At 51.8% G+C, this 24,907-nt stretch overlaps 10 protein-coding genes across 10 annotated transcripts; 8 read left to right on the top strand and 2 right to left on the bottom strand.

The window, feature by feature from the left end:
- Positions 1-933: 933 nt before the first annotated feature.
- Positions 934-6,445, top strand: BU24DRAFT_226084 (uncharacterized protein). Its single transcript, XM_033522110.1, has 7 exons — positions 934-1,252; positions 1,309-1,396; positions 1,443-1,445; positions 1,488-1,716; positions 1,806-4,959; positions 5,011-6,102; positions 6,160-6,445. Exons 2-7 carry the CDS (start codon positions 1,336-1,338, stop codon positions 6,169-6,171), a joined length of 4,551 nt encoding a protein of 1,516 aa, XP_033383318.1. The 5' UTR covers positions 934-1,252; positions 1,309-1,335; the 3' UTR covers positions 6,172-6,445.
- A 2,858-nt stretch (positions 6,446-9,303) lies between these two features.
- BU24DRAFT_410665 (indoleamine 2,3-dioxygenase alpha type) lies at positions 9,304-10,916 on the top strand (the record flags this gene model as incomplete). The annotated part of the gene is made up of 3 exons (XM_033526003.1): positions 9,304-9,594; positions 9,686-10,843; positions 10,902-10,916. The coding sequence occupies 3 exons, from the start codon at positions 9,304-9,306 to the stop codon at positions 10,914-10,916; spliced, it is 1,464 nt and encodes a 487-aa protein (XP_033383317.1).
- Positions 10,917-11,526: 610 nt separating this feature from the next.
- BU24DRAFT_423896 (uncharacterized protein) lies at positions 11,527-12,708 on the top strand. Its single transcript, XM_033528367.1, has 2 exons — positions 11,527-12,039; positions 12,097-12,708. Exons 1-2 carry the CDS (start codon positions 11,932-11,934, stop codon positions 12,529-12,531), a joined length of 543 nt encoding a protein of 180 aa, XP_033383316.1. The 5' UTR covers positions 11,527-11,931; the 3' UTR covers positions 12,532-12,708.
- A 682-nt stretch (positions 12,709-13,390) lies between these two features.
- BU24DRAFT_423895 (uncharacterized protein) lies at positions 13,391-14,512 on the bottom strand. Its single transcript, XM_033528366.1, has one exon. The coding sequence runs from the start codon at positions 14,287-14,289 to the stop codon at positions 13,621-13,623; it is 669 nt and encodes a 222-aa protein (XP_033383315.1). The 5' UTR covers positions 14,290-14,512; the 3' UTR covers positions 13,391-13,620.
- Positions 14,513-15,014: 502 nt separating this feature from the next.
- On the top strand, positions 15,015-15,319 carry BU24DRAFT_463704 (UPF0057-domain-containing protein; the record flags this gene model as incomplete). Its single annotated transcript, XM_033532158.1, has 3 exons — positions 15,015-15,031; positions 15,098-15,215; positions 15,281-15,319. The coding sequence occupies 3 exons, from the start codon at positions 15,015-15,017 to the stop codon at positions 15,317-15,319; spliced, it is 174 nt and encodes a 57-aa protein (XP_033383314.1).
- A 695-nt stretch (positions 15,320-16,014) lies between these two features.
- BU24DRAFT_225904 (uncharacterized protein) lies at positions 16,015-17,853 on the top strand. The gene is made up of 2 exons (XM_033522108.1): positions 16,015-17,269; positions 17,527-17,853. The coding sequence occupies exons 1-2, from the start codon at positions 16,227-16,229 to the stop codon at positions 17,615-17,617; spliced, it is 1,134 nt and encodes a 377-aa protein (XP_033383313.1). The 5' UTR covers positions 16,015-16,226; the 3' UTR covers positions 17,618-17,853.
- A 569-nt stretch (positions 17,854-18,422) lies between these two features.
- On the top strand, positions 18,423-19,641 carry BU24DRAFT_225906 (uncharacterized protein). Its single transcript, XM_033522109.1, has 2 exons — positions 18,423-18,654; positions 18,709-19,641. The coding sequence occupies exons 1-2, from the start codon at positions 18,546-18,548 to the stop codon at positions 19,545-19,547; spliced, it is 948 nt and encodes a 315-aa protein (XP_033383312.1). The 5' UTR covers positions 18,423-18,545; the 3' UTR covers positions 19,548-19,641.
- A 491-nt stretch (positions 19,642-20,132) lies between these two features.
- On the top strand, positions 20,133-22,232 carry BU24DRAFT_423891 (uncharacterized protein). Its single transcript, XM_033528365.1, has one exon. The coding sequence runs from the start codon at positions 20,224-20,226 to the stop codon at positions 21,979-21,981; it is 1,758 nt and encodes a 585-aa protein (XP_033383311.1). The 5' UTR covers positions 20,133-20,223; the 3' UTR covers positions 21,982-22,232.
- Positions 22,013-23,239, bottom strand: BU24DRAFT_423890 (NAD(P)-binding protein). The gene is made up of 2 exons (XM_033528364.1): positions 22,327-23,239; positions 22,013-22,269 (listed from the first exon to the last, which is right to left on the bottom strand). Exons 1-2 carry the CDS (start codon positions 22,857-22,859, stop codon positions 22,107-22,109), a joined length of 696 nt encoding a protein of 231 aa, XP_033383310.1. The 5' UTR covers positions 22,860-23,239; the 3' UTR covers positions 22,013-22,106.
- Positions 23,240-23,410: 171 nt separating this feature from the next.
- BU24DRAFT_423889 (putative aromatic ring-opening dioxygenase LigB subunit) lies at positions 23,411-24,753 on the top strand. Its single transcript, XM_033528363.1, has 4 exons — positions 23,411-23,568; positions 23,712-24,103; positions 24,170-24,371; positions 24,433-24,753. The coding sequence occupies exons 1-4, from the start codon at positions 23,525-23,527 to the stop codon at positions 24,698-24,700; spliced, it is 906 nt and encodes a 301-aa protein (XP_033383309.1). The 5' UTR covers positions 23,411-23,524; the 3' UTR covers positions 24,701-24,753.
- The last annotated feature ends 154 nt before the right edge of the window (positions 24,754-24,907 follow it).

Below are 24,907 nucleotides of genomic sequence, written 5' to 3'. Positions count from 1 at the left end.
CATAACAAGTACCTAGGTAGTTAGTACCCACGAACTATCACAAGAATGAATGATATTTGTTGTGATGTGCTCCGTTCTCCAAAGCGACAGCACCCCATATATATGGGGAATAAACAAGATGGATAAACATGATACAACTCTGCTCGTTATGTGCAGAGCATTATTACATTTGCGGGGGCCATGATACTTGTGTTTTCTGAATGTATGTACCATATAAATGGGGGAACGTATACCCTCCTATTTGAGCTGGGCTACTGGGTTGCTGGGCTGCTGGGTTGCTGGGCCACCTTTCTTTATTCTTCACGCTCTATGTGTCACAACGCTACGAGGGTTAAGAATACATATGCGCGTTCCAAGGGTTCGATAGGAAGTACTCCGTAGATGAGGCAGGGACTGGCTCTAGGCATGCGACTGTATCGAAGCCGGAAGCATTGCATCTGCCACTACCCATGCTGCTTGCGTGCGGATGGATGCCCGTGGCTTTGTACTGCTCGAGATGACGGCAACAAGCGTTGGCAACGGCATTCTCAACCGTTCATGTCATGTAACAGAGACTGTGCGCATGTCGCACACCGCAAAAAGAGCTGTTGTACTGGTGCATGTGCGCATTGCCCTGCGCTGCCCTGCGCTGCCCAAGCGGATCCACGTTCTCCTTCCATCGTGGATCTCGTTTTGGGGGTGCGCGACTGCAATCAGTCAGTCAGGACGATTTGATTGCAGGCCATACATCTGGCGCTGCCTGGCTCGTTGGTTGTCGTTTGCTGATTGATCGTCATCGTTGTTCTCTGCAGCCGTTCCCCGGGAAGCCAGTTTGTTGTTGTCGTGGGAATAATACAGCTTGTTTTAATTTGCAGGCGCACCGTCAAGGGGTGGTCTGGGCATAAGAACATCGCAACCTTAGTGGCGGCCGCGCGAGGTCGACCGTCTACCCTTCCGAAAGCTTCACGACCTACTATCACTCAACCCTCTCGCTCCCCTTTCCTCCTCCTATCGCCCTCGCTTCACCCATCGATTCCTACCGTTGCGCTTGTCTCATTCACTGCCATCGACAGAGCATTCTTTTCACTGGCGCCGCTCGCTCAATCCCCACCCCCCGACCTGGTGATTCTCGATATGCCCGCATCCCCATAGGCACGACTCCAAGCCTCGAGCTTGGAGAAGACTTAGCCATCTACGAGCTCTAGGCGAAAGCATTGAATTGTGGGAGGGCTGATCCATTGATCCGCTGGCTATAACTATCTGTGACCCTTCGGTCAGCAAGCCCCTCTTCAGGTTGTTCGTCAACTTGTATTGACCATGTCTACGCAGCCCGCGAGACCAGGCCCGACACGTAAAATGGAGAGCGGTCTCCCCATACCGAGAAATAATTCGGCGGAGGATTCAAGTGGCTCGGCCGGTAAGCTTATATTCCATCGTCGAAATGTCCATTTCGTGAAGGAGAGAAGGTAGTGAAGACGATGATGACTGATGGATGAACGATACAGAAGGACGCGTTCGCCGCAAATTCCAAAGGACAACGAGCGGTAGTGATAACAAACTACGAAAGCCAAGTGGATCGAATATGACGTCCGCTCCTCGACCACCTCCTCCACCGCAGCAACAACCGCCGCCGCCGCCGGCAGATAACAAATCAAACTTTAGGGGAAGGCGACAATCGCTGAGAGAACCACATAAAGTACCGCTCGGGCCGCGACCACTGGATATGTCGAAGCCAAGGTGAGATGGATCTCTAGAATTACTTGATCCATGCATGTTTTGAAGCCGTGCTTGGACGTTGTTGGGCTAACCGTCCTCCGTTGCTATAGGGTAACATCAGATGCAAGCGTTGCTTCCTCCACAGCCAACCGCTCCTTCCTACCAACATCTACCAGCGAGTCGACATTTACCAGTTCCGTTAGAACCTCCAACCCCCGTTTCAGTTTTGGCAAACAATCACAATCAGAGACCCCAAAAGACTTCACCGACAGCACCGGCTCCTACGACTTTCTTCCCTCAGTCAACTTCGACGATTTCCACGCCAGCATCTCCGCTTATGAGCCCGACCTGAGCGACTTCCCGGCTCCTGGCGGTGGCGGTGTGGGCTTGTTTGACAGCAACAAAACCTCTTTGCCTATTACGCAGCCAGCAACACATGCCAACATGGCTTCCGATATTTTCACGCCTGGCACTGGGACCGAGCAACGTCCGGCTCGCAGCTCTTCGTTAATGCGACGCTTTAGCCAATCCCGCAAGCCCAGCGATCCAATACCAGCATTGCCTACTACCAACTTACCGACGATGCCGCCGCCTGCGACCAATATGTCGATTCGGACCCGACGTCAAAGTCAGTTTCCAACCCAGGCACCTCCTAATCCTGCAGCACGGGCCCCCAGGAAATCCGTAGGACCTGGGATGTTGCCCTCAGGGTTCGACAGCACCCGCCACGATGTTCCCAAAGTTTCTACTGAGAGTACTCAAGGTCGACTTGGGCGTACGCCCTCATTGAGTGGCGGTCGTCGCAGTACAGTTTCTGCGAATGTCAACACGACCGGAGAACCGCCTAAGCTACCCATCGCTACACGATCCATCAAAGCGAAGTCGTTACATGCTCCACCACGGCAACAGTCTGGATTCCTCTCCACCTCCTCTATGACTCCCGAACATAGCATGTCGTCATCCCTTGCTCATGCCCGTTCACCTGGAAAACCATCAGCAGCACACAGGACGCAAACGCCGTCTTCGACATCAAGCAAACGGCAGTCAACTATGCATCACCATGGGGGGCTTGGAGCAAGGACAATCAGTCCAACCGACGCTCGGCGGTTAAAGAGAATGTCCATGAATCCAAACCAACCTGGAGGCCCCACAAGTCCACCGACTCCCCAGGCAGAGTTCTCATTCGACGATCGTGCGTTGGAACAGTCCCCTGCATTAATCTTCAGGAAAAGTGTTACGCCGTCTTCTGCTCGAGGCACGCCAGACCAGAATCAAAATCGTAAATCATACGCCTCGGGAATCTCTCTGTCTTCGAATTCCAGCGTGAATTCACTCAGGCTTGGCAATTCTTCCCTGCAACCGCGCAACCCAGCTCTTGCAGGATCTCGATTGCCAACACCAAAACCTAGGAATCTTCATAGCTCTGCTGCAACAGAAGAAGAAGAAGTACCTCCCGTGCCAGCCATCCCGAAAGCTTACGAATCTCCGAAAGATCCGGATCATAGCTATTTCTCTTTCTCCGCGCCTGGGGTGAAGTCAGCTCTTCCAACACCACCAGCTCAGGATGTAAAGGCACCAGGTGATACCATTAGCACAGAACTTCAGAATATCGAAGCTCTGGGTATCGACCCTAGCAAAACGGATCCTCCGCGTAAGAACAACGCTACAATCCGACATAGAAGGGGGCTCACTGTTGGTTCTGGCTCAACTGATGTTGAGAAAACTCCGTCAGTACCGCACACGAACAAGAAGAATCTGCAGCCAATCAGGCTTCCACCGTTGAATCTGTTACCACTTGGTACACCTTTCAACAACAGAATGTCGTCGTTCACTTTGCCCTCTACTGGAGGCGACGAGCGCACTACTACACCCCCACCAAAACGTGGTAACAAGACACCTAGTACGCCGATGACAGCATCGAAAGCGTCGTTCTTCTCCAGGAGTAATAACTCAGAACACTATGATATGAACAAGCATCTCCGAAGCAGTAGTTCCGCGATAAATCTACGGCCATCAGATTCTGAGACTGAGCATTCATCTGCTATGCCGATTCCTACCCTCAACCCCACACGCCAGACAACCACGCCATTCGCATCAAATTCTCTGCCCAAAGGAAGTGGTGAATTCGTTCGCATGTATTCTCGCCCAAGCGGTGAATATAGCCACATGGAAACGGGAATGGAAATGCAGAACATGAAGGTGAATGGACCACGCCCACTCCCCAAGGCTGGAATGGCAACTCCGTCCGCTCACGACCATTCAATGGAAGCTGAACCTTCCACACCCAACACATCTTTAAGAAGGAAACTTAGTCTTGGCGGCTGGCGTAGAGCCTCATCAAAGACTGCCTCCCACCCGTCACACTCTTCGCATGCACCCAGTGCGTCGCAGAAGAACGACGAACAACAGCACCAACCACCTCAGGTACCAAAACATAACGAGATGCCCCCGCCTAAACTCCCGGCATCCGCAACCTGGAGTGGTGCGATTGGTGCGAATAGTCCTACGCCATCTAATCGCACGCGTCCGTCCCTCGACTCTGGTCGCCGCAAGACCTCTACTACGACCATTGGGAGCGATGCCGAATTGGACAAGCTCAGCATTCACAAGACCAACAGTGGTCCGGCTGCTCGTGCTCACTCAAGCGCAAACGAACAAGCAAACATCCCTACACCCAAGTCGAGTTCATCGTCGATCTTGACGCCAATGCAACGAATGCTCGGCTCTAAGAGTTCGAGTAATGTGCTTAAAGCTCGCCACCTCGATCCCAATCTGGACCGCGACGATTTACTGGCAGATGAGGAAATGCGGAAGCTAGCCTCGAAACGGAAGGATTTCGAAAGCGCTGCAAGAGACGTTGATGAACTCAGGAAGAGAGCGAGACCTCAAGAGCGTGTCACGCCAGCCCAAGCTATCCAGATGGTCAATCTCAACATCTTCGAGCGAGGTGAAATCATCGACTATAAGGAGATCTACTTCTGTGGTACGAAGAACGCAAAGAAACATGTCGGCGACCTCAACCAGCAAACGCTCAATTTTGGTTATGACGATGACCGCGGCGATTACAACATTGTTCTTGGGGATCACCTTGCATACAGATATGAGGTTGTCGACGTTCTGGGTAAGGGCAGCTTCGGGCAGGTTGTTCGCTGTGTTGATCACAAGACTGGATTACTCGTCGCGATCAAGATAATCCGTAACAAGAAGCGCTTCCACCAGCAAGCTTTGGTGGAGGTCAATATCCTACAGAAACTGCGCGAATGGGTAAGCTTTACTGAAGGAAGTATTATTGACAAACCGCTGACTCGATTTCAGGATCCCGACAATAAGCACAGCATGATCAATTTCACACAGAGCTTCTACTTCCGAGGTCATCTCTGCATCTCGACCGAGCTTCTCGGCATGAATTTGTACGAATTCATTAAGGCACATGAGTTCAAGGGCTTCTCGCTCAGACTTATCCGGCGTTTCACCAAGCAAATGCTTTCATCGCTCGTTCTTCTCAGGAGCCGCCGGGTCATACACTGTGATCTAAAACCCGAGAACATCCTTCTTGCGCACCCGCTGCACTCCGAGCTGAAGGTCATCGATTTCGGGTCTAGTTGCTTCGAAAACGAGAAGGTCTATACATACATCCAATCGCGCTTTTACAGATCTCCCGAGGTCATTCTTGGAATGAGCTACGGATTGCCGATCGACATGTGGAGTTTGGGCTGTATCCTGGCGGAATTATTGACGGGTTATCCCATCTTTCCGGGAGAGAACGAGCAAGAACAGCTCGCTTGTATCATGGAGATCTTTGGCCCGCCTGAAAAACATTTGATCGAAAAGAGCAGCAGGAAGAAGCTGTTCTTCGATTCCTTGGGCAAGCCCAGGGTCACTGTCTCGAGCAAGGGTCGCCGGCGACGGCCAAGCTCGAAGACTCTACAGCAAGCTCTGAAATGTGACGACGATGCTTTCCTGGACTTCATTGCGCGATGCCTGCGTTGGGATCCGGAACGGCGCATGAAGCCAGAGGAGGCCCAGCTCCATGAGTTCGTCACAGGCATGCGGAAAACTGGTAGGGGACGAGCGCCGATGAATGGCGCGTCAGGCTTCTCGTCACCCATGAAGCGACTCCCGCCAACGGCCTCATCGCAACAACGCGTACGGCCACTACCTGAGCCGCCAGGGACAAACTTCAAGAATGGGGTAGGTCCGGGATCGAGTCAAGTCCCCAGCAGCTCGCCTGTGAAGATTGGAGGGCCAAGACGGCATTCGACCGTCCAGGGTGGGCCAGCGGCCACGGGAGTTAAGCGGACGGCAAATGGGGCCCCGCTGAATGTCACTAGCGGTCTACCCCGGGTTGCACAGCGGAGTGCATCTGGGAAGCCTGATCTGGCGTCAGCGGCGGCAATTGCGAGCCTTGTAAGTTGTTCGTCGAGGTGACATGCATTGGAATTAAGTGTCTAATTACTGCTGCAGAAGTCTCGCTAAACATTCGCATGCAACCTGAGGATTTCAGTAACATGGCACGCGACCATGTAACGAAAAGCATAACTAGATTTGGACGATATGTACAACCAGGCGGGGCGGGAGGGATGGGATATCATGAGGAGAAGTGTTTCACATAGGTAGTTACCGAATTGACGAATGGGGGGGCCAGCAGCATCTTGCATCATTTCTATCCACGACGCTTATACCCCGACAACCTTGTTTTCATCGCGATGGGAATTATATTTCATTGGATAGGCTGGGGAAGGACCAAATGGCACAGCCAGCCGGGGCGATTGCTCTCAACTACTATGGAATGGGGGCGGCGGCGTTTTTCTTTTCATCCTCTTCTCTTTTTTCTTTCATACTAGATTTAATGATTTCTCCCTCATTTCCAACATTGGGTTCTCCCGGGCAGGAGGCTACTCTGTACCAATCAATGCATGAGATGAGATATGGCAGCTTACAGCAGCATGTTGTCGAAGGCGCGAGTGAAAGTGATGGAGTCGATGGACGAGAACGACGGCAGTGTGGTGGAAACATGCCTGAACTAAAGGACAGAGATCGAGGATTCGAATTGACAAAAATCGAAAGGCAGTTGTTCCTTTCTATGACGACTACTCCTGACCACTCGTGCTAGTACTTCCTGCTGATCAATCCAATACACACGTGTGCTACGCAACCTTCCACCGCGATATGTACCTACGAGTACTCCGTACATAGACGACAAAATTCGGACAGTGCACATGATCCGCTGCAGGGCTTGCTGTATGTACTGTGCATACACAATCGGTGCGATACAACGCGGGGCCGAGCGAGGCCGAGCGCAGAACAGAGACACGGAGATAATTAGAGTAAGTACATACTCGTAGGACGAGGTGCGATCTCGGAACGGGGAAGGCTTTGTTTGGGGTACGCTAAAGTGAGGGACTTGTGATGGCGCAAGACTCCAGGCAGTTGGGATTGGACTGGACCCTGGACGTGGATCGGGTTCTTCCTGTTGTAAATTTTCTAGGGAGGGGTTGATGGGTATAGAGAGGAGAGAGAGGGAGGGGAGAAAATGGAGGTGTTGATACATTGGATACGTACTGCGAAACTACGAGTACTCGTATGCTTTAACAAGAAGAGAAAGAATAGGTGCAAGGGGGGTAGAATTGTAGATGCTCACGAAGAGCCTAGAACGTCGTGTATAAAACCCCTCTATGTACTCCACCCTGTACAGAGGAAGAGGAGTACAATACAGGTTGAAGTGATGGGGTACTAACCCAACCCCAATCCTCAATTCCCCCAATTCTCCCCCCACCAAGAAGAGGCGGCCGGCGGCTCTGCAGGTTTCCCTTTTGTATGACGATCCTGCTGCGCCTACGCATGAGCATGTGCAGCATGTTCATGTGCATGTGCCTGCGCCCGTTCCTGTCCTACCCGAGCATGCAGTTCTTTGTACTACTGTGCTGCTGTGTACGACGAGTGAGTACCTACCTTACATACATACAATAAGACTCCACTCGTACATACAACAATTAATGATTAGTTACTACGAGTAATACCAATCTATCCCCGATATGTGTGTCTCGTGTGGGCAACCAACAATGGTTCCCACTCACTGCACTGCTAGGCACTCGGTACCTACCTAGGTACCTATCTAATCCAATCTGTACCTAACGGCTTTACTAATTCCAGGGTCTTAACTTAATTCTCTACCATCCTTTACACCTTTTTTTTTTTTTTTAATTTTCTCAATCTTAGAATATTAATGGGATAATCCACCCTCACGCTTATAGGCAGAGAGGCACTTGGGCTAATCGTCCGATCATGTTCCCGCGCCCCGAACAGGACCGACACCGGCATAGCATCTTGGAGGGGAGGGAGAGAGAAAAGGCTTTCTCCGAATGGATGATGACTTGTTGCAGGTAATTATTAGTACCTAGTAGTTGAAATAGTTGATGGATGAATGGATAGACAGACAGACATGTTGGTAATTACGGAATTGAATCCCGAACCATATAACCCCATCCTCGTTCAGTTGGACACACACATCCCACAATCCATCCCATCCCCATCCATCTACGAGTACCATACTGTACCCTGCCATACCATATAATATTCCCATACCAGGCATCTATCTATCCTAACATCACCTCATCGTTCTCAGCCTTGCCTACGGCCGCGGACTCTCCAGTATCCACATCTATCAATCTATCATATTCCTCTTTTCCTTTCCTTTCGTTCTTCTCCTTCTTGTTCTTCTTTTCTTTTTCTGTTTGTTTCTGATTTCAAACCATCACAACCTTGCTTGCTTCTACACCGAGCCGCTCGACCAGCTAAAATTCGCTCCGGCTTTCCCGCATCGAGAAATACAAAGTTTCCAGCCTTCCTTATATCTCCGGCTCAACAGTAATCACTCATACTATTGCGGTAACAGAACGCGCCACACCATAGACACACGCCAATACACACCCACGCGCACATACACTACGAACCAACACTATACCGGCACTACCACACCATTGTGAAATTCCGGTACCTCTCCAGGTGCTTTAAGACGGACCATCCTTTCTGCCGCCGACCTGACCTGTTATATACGAGTAACATCCATCTCCCCAGCCATTATTGTTCACTACTTTCGTCCGAGCCATTCGCCCATTCCACTACCTGCGCCTCGCTCTCCACCTACTTGTTTCTTAACTCCCAATTCTCTCCGTGTGCCGTCCCTCGTCTACGAATTGTCCCTCTACCGGGTGGCGCCTTCAGTACCTACGAATAGTACCTGGTTATAGGTATTGAATTGTCCCGCACAAAAAGTACCTCGCGAGAAGAGTTTCACACGGCCATCCATCACGCGACACTAGAAACTCAACATAACCCAGCCTTCTCGACCTAGTCAATACTCTCCAATCCTTTCCATTTCCTTTCCCCCACAGAGGACCTCAAATTGTAATCAACAATCAGCGGGCTTAGCGTAGTTCCTGGATTAGTTGACACTATCCGTTGCTTGTTCCTCCCGTTCCCTTTTAAATACCCCACACGTCCACTTTTTCAAAAACTACCTTCGACACATCAACTACTATCTGATCCGCCACTACATCACATATACATACCATCACCACCACCGTCACCACAAGCTAGACAGCCATCATGCTGCCGGCTCTGCCTGTCCTCAGCGACTACGATGTCTCTCCCAAGAACGGTTTTTTGCCATCCGAGGTCCCTCTCGAAGTCCTCCCAGATCCCTACTACCAGCCTTGGGAAACAGTAGCCCGAAACTTCCAGAGTCTGATTCTCAGCAAGCGATTGCGCCAAATCGTCGACGAATTGCCCACTCTCTCCACCGACCTTCTCCTCACCGAAGCAGAATGGAGACGCGCATATAGCGTTTTGGGGTTCATAGCTCATGCCTACGTATGGGGTGGTGACACACCTTCCGATGTAAGCCTTCCTTACCCGAACATACCGAAACAGGTAACATCCGACCCCCAACCTTGAATCCAACAACTAACTGTATCGGATCGAAAATCAGATCATCCCACCGCCCATATCCATACCGTTTCTCAAGACCTGCGAGCACCTTGAATTGCCTACGGTAGCCGCCTATGCCGGAGTCGTCCTATGGAATTGGCGACCCCTGTTCCAGGGCGAGCCGATCGACTCGCTTGAGAACCTATCCACGCTGATGACGTTCACCGGGTCCATGGACGAGTCTTGGTTCTACCTAGTGTCGACGGCCATTGAGGCGCGAGCTGGCCCTGTGATCCCCTTGATGATTGAGGCCATGGCCGCCGTGAGACGCAATGATGCTGCGACCGTCACGAGGCACCTGCGGCTGTTCGCCGAGAGGCTCGACGAGCTCGGCGTCCTCCTCGAGAGAATGTATGAGAGCTGCGATCCTCACGTGTTCTATCATCGCATCCGACCTTTCCTTGCTGGTGGTAGGAACATGCAAGATGCTGGCCTCCCTAACGGCCTCATATTCGATGACGGTACCGGCAACCAGCCTTACGTCCAGTACAGCGGAGGCAGCAACGCGCAGAGCTCCATCATCCAGTTCTTCGACCTCGTACTCGGTGTAGAGCACCGGCCTACCGGCGAGAAGCGTAACGACGGATCGGAGTCGGAGAGCGGAATGCCATCAGCGCCCATGCATAGTTTCATCCTGGAGATGCGCAAGTACATGCCGGGCCCGCATCGACGGTTCCTCGAGCACGTCGAGAGCGTCGCCAACATCCGCGAATACGCCCAGAACAACCAACACAACCGTGCCCTCGTGACCGCGTTCGATGCCGCCCTCGCCATGCTGCGGGCACTCCGAGACAAACACATCCAGATGGTGTCCCGCTACATCATCATCAAGTCCCGCGAGACGCGGTCCAACTCGCGGTCCCTGAGCCCCAAGCAAGCAGCATCGACGCGGAGAGTCAACATCGCGACGAACCTGCAGCGTGGGGACAGCAAGAAGCTGAGGGGTACGGGCGGAACCGCACTGATTTCGTTCTTGAAGCAGGCCCGCGACGAGACGGGCGAGCCGACCATCGACGCTTGGGCTCGTCGTCTGCTCAACAATGGTCCTGCGTGGGAGGACGGCGTGGCGCGTCTCGGGAAGATGAGTGAGCACCTTGATGGAGAGGTCGAGATTGTGGGGATGGCGGGTGCGTGGTCGGTGGACGACAGCGAGGGAGGTGTAAGTTCATCCTATTCCTATACATATTACTGTAATGGAGGTGCTGACAAGCTTTTAGATCTGCCACTGGTAGTTAACCTCGTCGATCTCCCTCTAGCATTTCCATTTTCAGTTTCACCTAACGGCATATCCGGCGTTCTTCTTTTCTGGGGATGATGGAGCCTCACATCACCTCTCCCCTCCTCTTCATTCGACCCTGATGGGCGATGGCGGTGACCAACCGCCGCAGAGTATTCAACACATCTTATTCTTCCAGCATGCATGTACGCACGCTTCATACTATGTCATCCCCCGCCCTCCTTATTCACAACGTCGGATAGGTGTTTGGCTTGGATGCAGTACGGCGACATAGTTTCTCATTTCCATCACATATTTTTCTCCGTTCACGATATCCTAATGACGATTTTCAACACGACATCAAAAGTTTGGCAAAGAGGAAGCAGAAGAGGGGGGCTTTCTCCAAGAGGATCAGGGTTAGTTGGCCCATTTTATAGGCATTTTTGCAGTATATATGAGAGAGAAGAGAAAGAGGAAAGAAGGGAATCTCAACTTATTGCTCCTACCACGACCCAAATTACATTAATGCAATTCTTTACTTGCGCCGTGTGATTGAGACGACTTGTCGTGAACTGATGCATCAGACTGTGGACCCTGTGTATCAACAATAGTGGATGGTAGGTAGTATGACCACATTGGGCCCTGAATCCGGTAGCATCCTCCATGGAGTGGGTACGAGTACAATATGATCGATAGTACCTCGTAAGTGGGTCCCATGGAACATTGCGTCTTCCTTCTGGCACGTTCGTCGCGTAGTTTGTCCCCCGCCAACCAGCCAGCCATGTGCGTCAAGTCGCGACAATGACGTAATGACGTCACAAGTTCACATGCTGGAAGGTTTTATTGCGCAAACGACGTCCCGTCCCTGGAAACACGATTAAACATATAAACCAAGCTTTCCCTTCCAAGGTCGTCTTTCCTTCAATATCATCTCTACCTTTGAAATAACATACTTTGTTTCTACAACGCTTCCTACCTACAACCTACAACCTACATCATCAACAACCACAACCACAAACAACACATCCACAATGACATCCAACAACAACCCCACCTCGACCCTCCAATCCGTCCAAGACCAAGTCAGCGGCGCCCTCCAATCCGCCGTGGGCTCCATCACCGGCAACCCCGCCGACAAAGTAAGTCCCCCTCCCCTCCCCCTTAAACCTCTTCCCTAACTAACATCCCCCCTCCAGCGCGAAGCCGAAGCCAAAAAAGCCACCGCGTCCGCCGAACACGACCTCTCCTCGTCCGTCGCGCGGGCCGGTCCCTTCTCCGCCACACCCTCCGGCGGCATCGCGAAAGACGACCCGCAGCGCACAGAAGGGTCATGGAACCAGACCGTGGGTGCGGGCAAAGAAGCGCTGGGCAACTTCATCGGCGCAGAGGGCCTCAAGCGCGAGGGTATCGAGCAGAATCGCGCGGGGAAGGGGCAGGAGGCGCAGGGACAGTTGAGCGATCTTGGAAAGGGCGTGCATGATAGGGTGGGGGGTACGGTGGGAGGCGCGATTGCGGGGGTGTTGGGGAATGAGGAGGGGAGGGCGGCGGCGCAGAGGCAGCATGATGAGGGGAAGGCGAGGCAGAGGGGCGTGGAGGCGGATCTGCAGAAGGAGGATGAGGCGAGGAGATGAGAGGGTAGAGGTGGTGAGAGAGGAGGTGGGTGGTGATGGATGATATCCCCTTTTTTTTACCTTTGTGAATGAGTGTGGTTATGAGAATTCGAAATCTTCTTAGTTGAACGATTGATCGTCGTTGTTTGTGAATGGACTGCGTGAGATTAGTGACAGAAGAGACATAAGAAGCAAAACAGAAAACTCCCACTCCCCAAGATCTAAACCTCGGCTGCGAATGAACGAATGAACGAACGAACGAACGAACGAACTACCTCGTATCATGCACGACGTACGGAAACAAACGCTATACTCAGGGACATCTACACCAACAAACAGCACTGAACCCCCAGCACACGTGAAGTACAACTACGTATGGCCTAGAGAGGAGAAATCGAAATGGAATGTCAATGTCAATGTCAATGTCAATGTTTGTTCTACCTTGACGGACGGATACAGGTCATATAGGTGGATGTTGGATGAACGTGTGGAGGGTAACATGGTGAAATGGTGGGTTTACGGGTTGTAGTCCTGGTACGTTCAGGGGTGCATGGTTTGAAGATGCATTGACTTAGTCCAGTTCTTCGAGACGGGGGATGGGGTGTAAGGTATCCCTCGGTTTGATCTTGGGACTTTATGTTGGGTTGGAGATTGAGGGGACGATGGGTTGCGTAGGGTTTGGGTGGTGCTTTGATACAAAATGAAGTATATATGTGCGATGATAACTCATTTCTTTATAAAAGACTTAGATGTAGAGATAGATATCTTGATATAGAAATTAAACATTAGGTCAGTGTGCTATGAATAGTGCAAGAGGAAGTAATTATTTAGAGTTTTATTTTAAATATCACATTATTATCAAAAATTGTGATTATGTATAGTTACATAGAAATAACTTTATGAAAATTAGCAACAGATCGAAAACTTTACCAGACCGTCCAGTATTCAATCAATAATATTTAGGTGTCATATTGACATAGAGAGGGCTCCCAGTAGGCTGCCCAGCTGCTCTACTCCCTCGTGGTGCTAGTAGGTGGACAACTCGACATGGTAGTTTACGCTCTATACTGTCAGTAGCAGAGGTTGGAGTTCCAATCTTTTGCGCATGATTTAGTCATTGCGTCGCTCGTCAAAGCTACTCGTACCTCGTACGTCCATGTGTGGCGTAGATACTCCGTACTCGTACCAACGCCGAACATACGCATCAAAACAAGGCTGAGTGGTAGTCGTAGTGGATCGGGATCTACACACGTCCTGCGCCACACACGTTGTCACGCCACAGTTTGTTACGAAGCGGGCGGGCTGGGCGATCCGCGGCGCATCATCGAGATCTATGTACTCTGTTCTCGTTTGACGAGGAAACCCCCGACTGTGTTTGCGGCGGGCGGGTGACGACAACGGGGGATGCTCGGTGGTATCAGGGAAAAAAAGAGTAAGGAAAAGACAAGGTTTACGATGAACCAGGACGTGCGATGAGGCTGGAGAATTTTCCAAGGCACGAGAATGGGAGATGAAGTGTGGCGTCATCGGCGAGCGACCGCATATGCAAAAACCGAGCCGAGAGACCCGGAGACACACTCGGGGACACGCCGGACGGATGCGTTCATTAGAGCCCCCTCGCTTGAAGGGGAAATTTAATTTTCTACTGTGTACGGAGTACTCCGTAGATGCATAGAAAATATCGGTCGTCTGTCCGAAGACCAGATGGAACAAAGTAGAGAGACTGATGTAGATGGGCAGGGCAAGGCGAGGCAAGACAAGGCGAAGAGCGAAAAGCATGGGTGGGTTGTTTTGTTGCTGTTGTCATCATCGCCGTTTGTCGTCGTACGTATGTCCGTCACGCGGATGGAACGGCTCCTGGGGGGATTTGCACTGACGAGTGACGAGAGGCTAATTATGGATGGTGGTGGAGGTTTGAAGTAATCAAGCCTGTTGAGGGCTGTTGGGCAGGGCCTGTTCTTGGATGTATCGGCCCAGTTAGCGCCCATGTGCCAGTAATGATTAGCGAAGAGGGTTAATGAGTGTATCTGTACAAATCTTGATTGATCGAGGGAAGGTTTGGTTTGAGGTTGAGTGCAGTCGGTAATCATGGGATGACAGGATTCCGGATCAAGGAAGTTGAAGGTATTACGATGATTCCATAGGGAGTCTAGTCTAGCAAGAAGGTGTGGCTGGCGCGTGAGTAATCCTGATTAGGCATGGACTGACTTGTCATTTGCAGGAAGAGAAAGAGCGGGGACTAGCCCAGCCCAGCCCAGCCAATGTGAACGGCCAATATACATACGTCATCGCTTCATCAAGAGTAACTGACCACCTGCACCCATAGCAGAAAAGACCGTAGTAGACCGTAGACCCAAAGAACGCGAATAAATACCTGCCTCACTGCCCACAACCTTCACTTCCTCCATTCCAGTCCACCACTACCAAACTAATAACACCACCACCACCAACAACAATACCACATCCCAAATCACCATCCCAACTCTCCAAAACAAACCTTCACCATGCCTTTCACCGCTAGGTACACCTCACCTCCCTCCTCCGCCTCCTTCCTCGCGAGACATGCATACTGACGCAATCTGCACAGCGACATCATCAAGATCATCTTCGCCATCATCCTCCCTCCTCTCGGTGTCTTCCTCGAGCGTGGTTGCAATGCCGATTTCCTCATCAACATCGTCTTGACCATCCTCGGTTACATTCCCGTAAGCTTCACTAATCCCACCGCTTCCGTCATTCCTCCACATTCCACTAATATCGCCATTCCTAGGGTATCATCCACGCTCTGTACATTATCTTCAAGTTTTAGTCGGGGTCGACTGATCTGAGCGAATCGGCGAGCGAACATCGATGACACGATACCCATTTTCCTTCCTTTGTCTCTCCACGACTCACCACCAAGACTTCTACGCATCCCTGTTGTCGGCTGATGCCTTGCATACTGCAATCATGATCCAACACAAGGGCGCAATATCCGGCGCTTCCGGATGTTACGACAGCCATGCGCCAGCCACTTCTTGGTGTTAATGTTCTTCTTCCTTTCTTCGACTTCATAATGCGAACCGGAATGGGGTCTCTACTATTATCACGGAAAGGCGCATTGTCTAGGTTTTGTGAAGCCTCTAGTACTATTACCTTTTTCGCGATGGGAGTATCCAGCTTTAATTCTTGATATCCTTGGATGAAAACTCTCGAGGGTCTTGTCAAGGTACCATAGCATAATGTATGAATTACAACCATGAATGTGTTCCAATCGTTGGGTGGGGCCGAAGCGCCTTGTGCTTGTGACATGATGCTCCGCGCTAACCAATGGCTACCACTGTTGACTACCCCAACTATCGTGACAACGACCCAGCAACATTTACAAATGCAACATTTTACCCAACAATAAAATAAAAATATATAGAAGGCATCCCCGACATATGATCCTTTCACGATTAAGGTGGCGTTGCCGTAGACAAGTACATTTGCTTCGTCCTACTGCCGGCACATTCCGCTTCTTATTCGCGTCCCTCTTCGCCAACTTTCACAAACATCAGCGCCCAACCTATCATTCGAATAACAACCCACACACATAAACAAGTACTGTCCACGCATACGTCAGGCAGCCACCGCACCGAACACAAGATCAACCGCCACCACCACCATATGCCTTCCTCACCGCGACTCTCCCACGTAGAATCCTTCCCGAGCTGTAGCCGAGCGCGACAGAAATCATGGATGTTTTCTCGACGTTGAACAGCTCCCAAGTCGAAGCCTTGAGCAACCCCGACACCCCACTCGCTTCAACATTGGCCGCGAGCTCTTCCTCGAAGAACCGCACCACCGACGGTATCAATGGCGCCGGTACCGACTTCGAACACTCGCTCCGTCTCAAGAATACACTCGATCTCTTCGAGGCGGAGCCTTACAATCTGCGCCTGCCATGGGCCCGACTTTCGATATTACTGGGCTGCGAGTTCCAGCTCTACAAGAGGAATGAAGGGATCGAGCTGAGGTTCAATCCCTTTTTGAGCCATTGGGTCGAGGCCATCTCGCGCTTAGATCGCCATGCATCAGCCTCCGGCACAAGCAAGGGCAACAGTAGCGGGCCCGGAGAGCAGGAGATCAATATGGCTAGGATGGGACTGATAAAAGAGATCTTGACATCTCGAAGCTCAGCCACCGTTGGGAAGAAATCGCCCAGAGAGCTGCTTTCGGAATATACAAAGGAAAGCAAGAGTAGGAAATTCGATGTTGGGGTTTATATCAGGATGCTGGAGGAGGAGGGGATCTACGAGCCGAGTATGTCGTCAAGTGATGGAGTACCCACCCCACAGAGTGCCCCCGCCGCAGCAGATGTACAGGATGGAAAGAGCGCGGCAAAGAAGGACTGGAAGCAAGACCTTCTCACGCGACTCGAGACCGACCCTGAGTCCGCTGTACAAGATCTCACGCGATTGCCGCTATCTCTACCTTCCCTCGACTTCCTTACGACTCTCTTGCAGGACAACACACTCGCAAACCTTCCCATACTCGCCTCGCCATCTGCGCTCATGCGCGACTATATACAGCATTGCCTGCGGCTCATCGAGTCAATGAGTCTACCGCCCCCAGCATCAACAGCGTCGCCTCCACACGACGTCAATGACCATGGCCACGGCCGCCTGGCGCAGTCCAGAGCAGTAAAGCTGCTGCTCCTGTTCCTGCGCAGTTCGATCAGGAAGAATCTCGTGCAACCCGATGAGTTGTACTTTGAGATCCAAGAGATCTGCGTGAGGTACGTTTGGATCAAGGAGGTCAGGGAGTTTAGGAGCTTCGTTGAAGAGGGGAGGGACTGGAAAGATGATTATCAAGGCCATGACGGCGAGGTTACAAGAGGAGGTCCGACTGGTGGCAGAGCGGGAGGGTGATGGATTCGGATCTCGTCTTTCCTCAGTCGTCTCGGCGCTCACTCGGTCCCGGTTTCAGACATATCATGGGATTTGGAGGCTTCATCTTTCCCGACGTATTGCAGCAGGCACTGATTGATGAAAGTCGGTGTCGCTATAGTTCGGAGCCATGTACAAGGATTTCTGTGCGCCTTCACACAAGCAATGCCAAGTCTGAAACCGATATTCAAAACTAAAGCTTGTTCGATATTGGGTGTGGGAACAGAGTTCCTGGATTCTGTCACAGCATAGTATCGTCAGGTTGGAAAAGACGGCGGCCGGTGTGATCGACTTCCGCGCAAAGGCACGATTCGGACGACCATAATGCGCATTGCGCACAGCCACTTTGAGCCATGCATCAAATAAGAACCTTCGGAATCGGAATTTACCAAAAATCTATCACGATAAGCTGAATTATACAATCGTCGTGAAAATGGGTTTAGCTTGTTGCAAAATCTAAATAAAGTCTTGATACTGGCCAGTGTTTCGAATCAGTTTGGTTTGAAAGTTCAACGACCCCTCACCAACCCCAAAACACGATCTCGAGTTTCTCCTCAGTAGATCTCAAACATCACCACAATTGTTTTTGGTTCCGCCTTGCCGTTCTATGCGTTTTTCCCCGCTCACGATCTAGGGATTCCCTCGTTCGGTCCACACACAGAAATATACATGCACCAACCGCACCTGAATGTTCTTGGCTGCGATTGGCCCACCAGCCTTGTGGCAAAGTCACAATGGTTTCAATACTACTATGGGTCTTTTTATTCCCGGTCTCAAGATCAGGTCCCTCTCTGCCTTGTTTGGGAGGATATCCGGATTAGGAACGCCGGGGTGGACCACCCTGGGCACCTGCACCAAGACGTCAACAAGGAAGCTTAAGTTCTGCTAAGCTTTTGTAACCCTACCCATATCGCTTTGCCCAGTATAAAGATCAGATACATCGCTTCAAAATATACTCATCATCATCAGTTCACTATTTCTCTTACTCTTCTCTCTCTATTTTCTTAAATCTTCTTCTTGCGCCGGCCGCTTGTTTGATACTCGCAGTTGCCTCATTCATTTCACTATCTTCAATTTACAACTTTTATATAATTTCCAAGTCTCCTACTTAAACGTCCAACCAAAATGCGTTACTCAATCATCGCCATTGTAGCCATGGCTGCTCACGCCTCCGCCCACGGCGTCCTCACCGAGATCCAGGGTGCCAACGGAGTCAATATGCCTGGTCTTTCTGGTTCGTACTCCACATCCGAACCAACCTTCTGTACCAATCTAACATTCTAAACAGTCCAGGATGGCACTCCCCGCGACTGTGCTACCCCCGGCTGCGGCTCTGAAGCCGACACCTCCATCATCCGCGAGCGAGAAATGGGAGGCAAAGCCTCAGCCCTCGGCCGCACTCAAGGCGGCGGAGCCGTCGATGCGGCTTCGGCCATTGCCTCCTTCATGGGTACTGGTAACGGTAATGGCAATGGCAAGGCTACAGGCAACGCCAACGGCAATGCCAACACCGCTGGAACCGGCAAGAAAGCCAACAACAATGCCAACAACGCCAACAACAACAAACGCCAACTCCTCGCCGGCCTCCTCGGCGGCGGCAAGAAAGGCAACGGCAACGGCGGCGCCTCCGACGGCTCCAAGACCTCCAAGGGCACCTCCGAGCAAGGCGTGGCCGCCGCCGCAGGAACAGGCGCCTCCTCAGGCCTCCCCACGACCTCCGACGACGGCACCATCACCATGACCTACCACCAAGTCAACCAAGACGGTGCCGGGCCCCTCACCGCCTCCATCGACGCCACATCCGGCGGCACCGACCCCTCCGCCTTCCAGACCGCAAAGGTCGTCCAGGACGTCCCTGGCATCGGCATCGGCGGGCTGTCTGGTGCGACTACGACGGACTTCCCAGTCAAGGTGCAGATGCCCGCCGGTATGACATGCCAGGGCAGCGTTGGCGGTGCCCAAAACGTCTGCATCGTGCGCATGCAGAACTCGGCGCTCGCCGGGCCGTTTGGCGGGTCTGCGGCGTTCACGCAGAGTAATGCCGCGAAGAAGAGGGCCGTCGAGTTTAACCTCAGGAAGAGGCATTTCGCGAGGGGCATTTTGGGAATGGCTGATGCTGACGAGTAGAGGCGAAGACAGTTCTATGAGAGCTTCCTATGGTTGTATATCTGTCGAGCTGGTCGTACTTGTACATAGACTCCCCATTTCCTTCCTCTTTCCTTTTCCCTTAATCACCCCACACGTCAGGACGAAAGCAGCATCCAACAATGGCTCTGGGAGCTATCAGTCATTCGCTATCTCATTCGAAGAAGGTTCAATCACGGTAGTGCTGGTTTTGCGAGTCGGTTGCTATGTATATATGAATTGTATGTCTTGGTTTAATGAAAGTACGATCGCGAGAATTGATTCGAATACATGCTGTGAATTTGTCTTCTTCCTTGGTATCGATTAATAAGTCCAAATAATAGAAGTTTCTGCCTGCTGAGTTACCTTGCGGTTGGAGTTGGCTAGATTCTGCAATCTCGTGTATCTACTCCGTACTATTACTGCCTCTTTGGAACTAGCGTCAACGTATTGTAGTTCGATCACATGCATTATAAACTAAATTGATAACTTTGGTGATATTACTTTAGAATTTGGATCATTTCCTATAAGTTGATACATTGGTTTATGGAGTTGATATTACATTACTAAGTCCTCGCTCTGGTTACTCTTACTACTTCTAGTATGCTAAAAATGCTTGGGCGTAAGCGCATTTGTAATCCCCTTCCACACCTCAAACCACCCTCTAAATCGCTATAATATGAGAAGCTTCACTGGATGCTGGACATGTCGACTCCGGCGCAAGAAATGTGATGAGAGACAACCCGTTTGCGACGGATGTTCCTCGCTCCAAATCACTTGCCACTATGGGTCGGATAAACCGGAGTGGATGGACGGCGGAGCAAGGCAAGAACAGATGGTAGCAAGCATCAAAAGAGAGGTCAGAGATCAAGCATATCGTCGCCGCGAAGGCCGAGCCGCAAACATCTCCATTCAAAACGATGGATTCATAATACAACCAAGCGTGAATCCCAACTTAGATGCCGCCGCCGTGAGCGAGCATTCATCATCATCATCACCCACCAACAATGGCGAAACGGGCACTTCTTCGTCCCGTGAGACGCCTCAGATGATATCGCCGGATCGCGCAACGGACCTCACGTATATCAGCAGCGACATAGGTGGGCAATTGCCGAACAATCAGCCCTGCAGCGTTCTCCTCTGGTTCTACATCGAGCACTTGCTGCCCTTCTTATTCCCCTTTTACCGACCATGTCCGCTCCGTGGAGGCAGATCATGGATTCTGGAGATGATGATCAGCAGTCCTGTAGTCCGACAGGCCACGCTGTGCCAGAGTTCGTACTTCTACTCCCTTGCGAGAGAGACTTCCCAGTGTAGCGTCATTTGGGACACCGTGCTCGAGCAGACGCGAAGTGCTTTCGACATCCTGTCACAGGCGTTGCGAGTGATCGACGGTGAGGACATCAACGACCATCTCCGCGGCGCGGTCCGCATCATGGCGAGCATCATGCAAGTGCAGCGGTTCGAGATCACTGTCCTGAGCTTCGACAATTGCCAGGCGCACCTCGATGCCGCGCTGGCGCTGTTCAAACAGCTTCTTGAAAGTCCGGGGCCTATTGTATCTGCTCGAGTCAACTTTGAAGATGTTATGGAACGCCTGGGTCCTTCGTCGTGGATGCTGCCGACTTCGTGCATACAAGTTCCCAGCGCTGAACAGGCAGCACTACGATTTTCCTCCGCCTTGCTGATACTCGACGACATCATCGCGAGCACAGTACACCAGGAGAAACCCAGGCTATCCGAGCACCACCGCAGTCTCCTAGATTCCTCCTGCACTTCGGAACCCCCCATCGACTTGGAATCCGTCGTCGGCTGCCAAAACTGGGCGCTCCTCTCCATCAGCGAAACCGCCTCCCTCTCGCACTGGAAGCACCAAAGCAACCGCTCTGGAACTCTCGACGTCATCGACCTCGTCCAGCGCGCCACCACCATCCGCGACTCCCTCGAAGCCAACCTCCGAGCACTCGAAAACGCACCGGTCCCCCCGCCAGACGCATGCGACAACCTCTTCACCGTCTTCATCGCCGGAGAGCCCGCGCGACCTGTCCGCCAGACGCCCCTCGTGACGCGCGTGTGGGCCCACGCCGCGCTTTTGTACCTCTCCATCGTGGTGTCCGGGTGGCAGCCTGCGAATGTGACAGTTCGCCATCACGTGGGTTGTATCATTGACATCCTCGCGCATGAGCTGTCGCCGCAAGCGCTGATAAGGACGATGGCCTGGCCGCTGTGCGTGGCGGGATGTCTTGCGGAGAGTGCTCAAGAGGGGAGGATTAGAGATCTGGTGGATGGGCTGCGGCCGCATAGCGTGTTTGGCTCGACGAGGAAGGCGCTGGAGGTTATGGAGGGCGTTTGGCGGAGTAGAGGCGCCATTGACGCCGGGAACTTTGATTTGTCGATGTGTTTTGGGGGTCAGGGGAATTTGGTGTTGCTTGTATAACGTCCAGTGCAAAGCATGTGGGTGTATATCATAGACTTGAGAAGTGATCTGTGTTTTGGTTTTCGATAGAAGGTGTTAAGGTAGTCTAAGTACACTTAACCCCTATTCTGTATGAGCAAGCCCATCTACTTGAACGAAACATAACCCTTATCCTTCACAAACGTAGCCTCCCACGGCAAATCACCCTCATGGCTCGCCAACTGTGCATAAAACTCCGCATGAGCCGGCCCATCAATCGCAGTCCCCTTCACCTTCCCATCCTCAAAGCGCTCGTCAGTGTAATAGAACCTACAAATTCACACTCGTCAGCAACTAACTCCCCACAAAATTTTGGAAAGTACTCACCTATACCCCTTCTCCCTATACAGCGCATCCGCCGTCCCAATCCAATACGCCGACGCCGACTTTCCCACCCCGAGCGTCGTAAACACGGGGTTAGGAATGACCGCAGAGTTAAGCGCATTGCCAGTGAAGATGAACGACTTCTTGACGTCCGCGCCCAGCGTCGCCCACCCCTTCAGCGTCTCCTGCGCCGTCACGTACGGACTCACCGTGTTGACGTTCAGATCGGCCGCGAACTTGTCCGCGGGGATCGAGAGCACGGAGGCGGCGTCTGGGGGAGGGGTGAGGGTCGCCGCGTTGTACACGACGACGTTGGGGGCGGAGTGGAAGTGGGCTTGCACCGCGGAGAAGACGGCGGGGATGGTGGACGGCTGCGTGAAGTCGGCGGTTAGGGAGAGGTGGCCGGCGGAGTTGAGGGCGCCGGTGCCGCGGCGAGAGACCAGGGCGACTTTGAAGCCGAGGGTGCTGAACTTGGAGGCGACGGAGAGGCCGATGTTGGGGCCTGCTCCGAGGATGAGGACGATGTTGGAGGCCATTGTTGGGGGTGAGGTTGGATGTTTGGAGATGTAAAGTATGGGGTTTGTGGATTCAAAATTGACTGAAGTGATATTGGGAGAAGATGATATTGAGATGAGGTTTATGTTGAGGTTCAAGACCTCATATTTATATATGTATTCATGGATAGCAAGGCCATCACGTCTTACCCGGCGTCGTGGTTACATGTTCGGAAGCTTTGAAATCAAAACATAAATGGCATTATGGCTGCAGTCGTACATCTCGAGGACTGATTGATATCGTCTTCTCCCCTTTTGACCCATAGGCTCTATTCCTCGTAAGCAAGTCAGAGACAGAAATATGGTTCAGAGATCTAATCGACCCACAACCCGCGCGCGATAAGCAGTCGATGTTCAAACAAGAACAGAGCTTATGCTGGTTTGAGGAAGAGGAGGACGGAATTATGCGGACCATCGCGCGCGGTCCAAATGAGCGCTAGGCCGCATCTATCGAACCGCGCGGTTCGATCGCTAATGAGGACATTTGGTGGGTTGATGATCAATTGGACTACAGGAACCACCCGATTTCCATTCCTGCAAGAAGCCCAATTGCACCATTATTCTGCTTTCTTTGATATAGAAATCGACAAGGTCATTTGTCAGCTATAATTCGACAATACCTGACACTTGAAAGTAGACATTCCGCCATGCCTACCCTGCCCTCGTTCATGCGCTCTTTTGGTCGCTCAAGGTAGCGTATCCCTCTCCTACTCCACACGAACTATACATATCCCCGCTTTCGTCATCCCCTGCATGATTGAAACAATATCAAATAGCAATAGAGCTTGAAACATACAGACTCTCCCTCACATTACACACAATAACAATGACCAGCCCAACCCCCCAAGAACCCACCGCCCGAACCCCAGTCTACTTCCTCGGCATCGGAGGGCCCAGCTTCATCGAATCCACCACGCACCCCGCCTACACCAAGCTGTCCGAAATCGGCCAGGAAATCACCAAGAAAGTCAAACCGAAAGCCGTCCTGGTCCTGTCCGCTCACTGGCAAGAAGGCCCCGGAAAGCTCCAGATCAACGCTGCCGAAGATGCAGATATCATCTACGACTTCTACGGGTTTCCGGACCATTTTTATGAGTACGACTACCCGAACACGGGGAGCCGCGAACTCGCCGAGGATGTCGTGCAGAGGCTTAAAGGTGCGGGTATCGAGGTCGAGAAGGTGAGGAGAGGGCTCGATCATGGTGTTTGGGCGGGCTTCATGGCTGGTAAGGACCGCCGCATGGTTGAGCAGTGTTGATCCTCCCAGACCACGTAAACTGAAAGAGCTGTAGCATTTGATCCGAAGAAGAATCCACTCAAGGTGCCCATCGTGCAGTTGTCGCTTTTCGACAACGAGGACGTGGATCAGCACTATCGGTTAGGCGAGGCTTTGAAAGGGTTCAGAGACGAAGGTATCCTGATTGTTGGCGCTGGGTTGGCGGTGCATAACTTGCGCGATATACGAGTTACGAGAGCGACTGGGAAGACGATGCCGTAAGACCCCATCACTTCTTTTGAAATTCAGCCCGAGAATCTCCTACTGATCATTAGCAAGATACACTCCTACTTTCGACGAAGCGTTGAAGGATGCTGCAACCGCAGCACCAGAAGAGCGCAGGACGAAGATGGCTGAGTTGATCAAGCGCGATGATGCTAGACAGGCGCATCCGACGATAGAACATCTGCTTCCTATATACGTCGCAGCTGGCGCTGCAGGCGAAGATCTTGGGGAGCAGATTTGGACGCTTCACGAGGGAAGCATGAGTTGGGCGCAGTATAGATTTGGGAGTGTAGGGAAGGCTGGAGTGAGTAAACTGGCATAGTTGTACATGAGCATTGGTTAGATAATAGAAGGCATCTCTGCCTGTACTTCGACGCTTTAATTCATAGAATAGTAAAAGCGTGCATAATGGCCGACGATGTAATCTACACTACAGTATAGCACACATCGTCACTCGGCTGGTCTTATTCCACGTATAGCTGTAGATCTTTCAGTCTTACTGCTTTGATCAACCAATGGATGAACAGCA

Source organism: Aaosphaeria arxii, assembly GCF_010015735.1.
Source record: "Aaosphaeria arxii CBS 175.79 unplaced genomic scaffold BU24scaffold_5, whole genome shotgun sequence".
NCBI lineage: Eukaryota > Fungi > Ascomycota > Dothideomycetes > Pleosporales > Aaosphaeria > Aaosphaeria arxii.
The sequence above is the reverse complement of the archived record's forward strand: the minus strand, read 5'-3'. Positions and strand labels throughout refer to the sequence as shown.

Excerpts from the sequence above, each read along its gene's own strand:
- BU24DRAFT_226084 (XM_033522110.1), top strand. The coding sequence starts at position 1,336 with ATGGAGAGCGGTCTCCCCATACCGAGAAATAATTCGGCGGAGGATTCA. Across the intron at positions 1,717-1,805 it reads CTGGATATGTCGAAGCCAAG|GGTAACATCAGATGCAAGCG; the intron begins GTGAGATGGATC and ends CCGTTGCTATAG. Across the intron at positions 4,960-5,010 it reads TACAGAAACTGCGCGAATGG|GATCCCGACAATAAGCACAG; the intron begins GTAAGCTTTACT and ends ACTCGATTTCAG.
- BU24DRAFT_423896 (XM_033528367.1), top strand. The coding sequence starts at position 11,932 with ATGACATCCAACAACAACCCCACCTCGACCCTCCAATCCGTCCAAGAC. Across the intron at positions 12,040-12,096 it reads CCGGCAACCCCGCCGACAAA|CGCGAAGCCGAAGCCAAAAA; the intron begins GTAAGTCCCCCT and ends TCCCCCCTCCAG.
- BU24DRAFT_225906 (XM_033522109.1), top strand. The coding sequence starts at position 18,546 with ATGCGTTACTCAATCATCGCCATTGTAGCCATGGCTGCTCACGCCTCC. Across the intron at positions 18,655-18,708 it reads CAATATGCCTGGTCTTTCTG|TCCAGGATGGCACTCCCCGC; the intron begins GTTCGTACTCCA and ends CATTCTAAACAG.
- BU24DRAFT_225904 (XM_033522108.1), top strand. The coding sequence starts at position 16,227 with ATGGATGTTTTCTCGACGTTGAACAGCTCCCAAGTCGAAGCCTTGAGC. Across the intron at positions 17,270-17,526 it reads ATCCAAGAGATCTGCGTGAG|TCGGTGTCGCTATAGTTCGG; the intron begins GTACGTTTGGAT and ends GATTGATGAAAG.
- BU24DRAFT_423891 (XM_033528365.1), top strand. The coding sequence starts at position 20,224 with ATGAGAAGCTTCACTGGATGCTGGACATGTCGACTCCGGCGCAAGAAA.
- BU24DRAFT_423895 (XM_033528366.1), bottom strand. The coding sequence starts at position 14,289 with ATGCTTTTCGCTCTTCGCCTTGTCTTGCCTCGCCTTGCCCTGCCCATC.
- BU24DRAFT_423889 (XM_033528363.1), top strand. The coding sequence starts at position 23,525 with ATGCCTACCCTGCCCTCGTTCATGCGCTCTTTTGGTCGCTCAAG. Across the intron at positions 23,569-23,711 it reads CGCTCTTTTGGTCGCTCAAG|CCCAACCCCCCAAGAACCCA; the intron begins GTAGCGTATCCC and ends AACAATGACCAG. Across the intron at positions 24,104-24,169 it reads TTGGGCGGGCTTCATGGCTG|CATTTGATCCGAAGAAGAAT; the intron begins GTAAGGACCGCC and ends AAAGAGCTGTAG.
- BU24DRAFT_423890 (XM_033528364.1), bottom strand. The coding sequence starts at position 22,859 with ATGGCCTCCAACATCGTCCTCATCCTCGGAGCAGGCCCCAACATCGGC. Across the intron at positions 22,270-22,326 it reads TATAGGGAGAAGGGGTATAG|GTTCTATTACACTGACGAGC; the intron begins GTGAGTACTTTC and ends GTGAATTTGTAG.